The 3,045-nt window shown below is 54.6% G+C and overlaps 1 protein-coding gene across 1 annotated transcript; it reads right to left on the reverse strand.

Annotated features, from left to right (window-relative positions):
* Nucleotides 1-233: 233 nt before the first annotated feature.
* Nucleotides 234-1,554, reverse strand: LOC123042181 (BTB/POZ and MATH domain-containing protein 2). Its single transcript, XM_044464690.1, has one exon. The coding sequence runs from the start codon at nt 1,477-1,479 to the stop codon at nt 418-420; it is 1,062 nt and encodes a 353-aa protein (XP_044320625.1). The 5' UTR covers nt 1,480-1,554; the 3' UTR covers nt 234-417.
* Nucleotides 1,555-3,045: the final 1,491 nt, after the last annotated feature.

Raw genomic sequence — 3,045 nt, forward strand, 5'->3', positions numbered from 1 at the left:
TCTAAGCAAGTATGTGACAAGAACTGTACCAAGGAAAATCTCTTTTATATACAAATCAAAACAATGTAATTTTTGTAACATATAATATTTTATATTTTGTTGGTTATATAGATGGTTAAAATTTGACGCCTAGTATGAGGGTGTACAATAAACATGGAGTGCGAGAGTAGTGCTATCGTAAATCATTTGTTCTGTTTGTAAATTCGGGAATTGCAAGCTAAAAGTATGTTCAACTTTCTTCATTTTCTTAGGACTGGAGCAATTTTAGTGGCAGGATTAGTGCGGGAACTAATATATGGTAAATATGACAAAATGTTCTACACTAGTACTCTACCTGTCAACCAACCTCTCCTACAAGAGATGATTTATATTTACAAAAAAAAAAATCTGCTCCATGGAAATTACTTCTGGCTTTGATTACTTCCTGGCGACGGGTACCTTCTCCTCGGGGCTCTTTTCTAAATCAAGCATGGGGAAACTTTTCATGAGGTGTTTGAACCTGTCGGTCGCGATGACTGCAATCATTGATTCCTGTGACGACATAAACTCGAGGCAGGCATCCTTGAGCCGCTCACATCTATACTGATCCGCCAGTGCCAATGTGGCCATGACGGTATTAGCATCAATGCGCCCGCACAACTCTCCTTGGCACATAGCCTTCAGCCTGCCTAGCCCGTACCGATCAGCTGCGGCCAGCAAGTGCTCCACTGCGGCGGTGCTATAACCTTGGCCGTCGCACGGCGGCAACGAGTCCGTGTAGACGTAGTGAAGAAGGATCTGGAAGATGTCCGGCTCCATCTCGGCGACCTCCATCGTCGGACCAAAGATCTGAGCGTCGAGAAGCGGCGCCCGCATGGCCAGCATGAACCTGTGCGCCCTGAACCGCCGGCCGCCGACGAGGATGGTGACGTCCGCGCCTATCCCGTCCTTGAGGGTGCGCTCGAGCTGGCCGGGAAGCTCCGTCGGAGGGGCCGCGGCAAGGCTTGTCCTGCACTCCGCGGGCGGTTCTTTGATCACGGCGACGACGCACCTCAGCGTCAAGAGGTGAGACGACGATCTCAGCTTCGATTTCTCGACGAATTTGTTAAAGCCAAAGCCAGTGGAGGATTCTGGAGAGAAGACGTGACTCCCTACCTGCCTGGTCTCTTGTACATGGCCTTGATCGTCCAGCATGGTTAATGTGAACATTGCCCTCACCTCGTACTTGGCCAGTTGGCAAAGACAACACAAGTAGGCCCCCGCGTTGCCGGCAGCGTCCTCCTTGCCTCCGTCCGGGTAGAACCTGATGTTCCAATCGTAGCCGCCGACGGTGAACGTGCTCGACCTAATGTACCTCCCGAAGCCCATGCCGTCGAGCAGCGAGTAGTTGGTCACCACGAAATCGTGCGTCGCGCCCTCCGTCACGCACCTCGACGACGTCTCGGCTACCCGGAGGCCTTCGCCGTGATCAACCGCAGCGGCCGCGTTAACCTGCGCCATGGCTAACGTAGACGCGGGTGTTCCTGCTGTTGATCAACGATCCTTTTACCGGGAGTCACCGTATATATACATGGAGAGGATTGTTAGTGGTTGGAGTACTTTACAGTAGAAACATGTTTCCTTTCGGAAATCATCCCGATTAAGCTAGTCGTGTCGTAACCTTCCCCAACTGCCTTTGCCTTTGCCTTCCACGATGGATCTTGGACATTGATTCCTCACGGAGTTCTAGTTTAGCACGATTGTTTAGCACGTTTGCGTTCGGCACGCCGGCCAAACTTTCAGCCGGCTCGCACGCCACGCTGGCTTCAACGTGCCGGACCGGCATAGAAAGTGGCCCCGCGCGACCGCCTCCTTCCCTACGCGCCTCCATCCCCTACCTCCAGCCGTATTTCTCAACGCGCTGCATCCCTCCTTCCCCCGTGCTGCGACGGAGCCACCACGAGCTCCCTCGACGGCGACCGGGTGGTCCCATGGCGGTGACCACGTGCTGCAACCATGGCGGCTGGGTGTGCCTGACGGCGGTGACCGAAGGTGACCACGGGGGAGCAAACGTGTTGGGAGAATGCTGGAACCAGCAAGGAGATACCATGGCTGCCTGCCGACATGGCCGGACCCGCATGTATACAAGTGTTGTAACCATCACCTAAAACAGCTTCAGTAGTTGTTGAAAAAAGCTTCAACCATAGATAGAGAAAGCTTCAACCGGCATTATTGCCCAACAAGGAAAAGCTGCAACCATAGTTGGATATTGCTACTATCGGCGAAGTTTTTTTACTACATCCATCAAGGCGGAGCTGTGACCTCGCGACTTCGGCGACGAAGATGTGCTGCAACCTGTTGGGGAATGTAGCAGAATTTTAAAATTTTCTAAGCATCACCAAGATCAATCTATGGAGTCATCTAGCAACGACGGAGAGGGGAGTGCATCTACATACCCTTGTAGATCGTGAGCAGAATCGTTTAAGAGAACGGGGTTGATGGAGTCGTACTCGTCGCGATCCAAATCACCGTTGATCCTAGCGCCGAACGGACGACACCTCCGCGTTCAACACACATACGGTTGGGAGAGACGTCTCCTCCTTCTTGATCCAGCAAGGGAAGGAGAGGTTGATGGAGATCCAGCAGCACGACGGCATGGTGGTGGAAGTAGCGGGATCCCGGCAGGGCTTCGCCAAGCGCAAGCGGGGAGGAAGAGATGTCACGGGAGGGAGGGAGGCGCCAGGGCTTGGGGTGCGGCTGCCCTCCCTTTCCTCCACTATATATAGGGGCCAAGGGGGGCGCCGGCCCCCTTGTACATCCCATCTAGGGAGGGGCGGCGGCCTAGGGGGGGGGGCTTGCCCCCCATGTTTGGTGGAGGCGCCCCCCCCCCCTTAGGGTTCCCAACCCTAAGCGCATGGGGAGGCCCAAGGGGGGTGCACCAGCCCACCAGGGGCTGGTTCCCACGTCACTTCAGCCCATGGGGCCCTCCGGGTTAGGTGGCCCCACCCGGTGGACCCCTGAGACCCTTCCGGTGGTCCCGGTACAATACCGGTGACCCCCAAAACTCTCCTGGTGGTCGAAACTAGA

This window comes from Triticum aestivum, chromosome 2B (genome assembly GCF_018294505.1).
Source record: "Triticum aestivum cultivar Chinese Spring chromosome 2B, IWGSC CS RefSeq v2.1, whole genome shotgun sequence".
Taxonomy (NCBI): Eukaryota; Viridiplantae; Streptophyta; class Magnoliopsida; order Poales; family Poaceae; genus Triticum; species Triticum aestivum.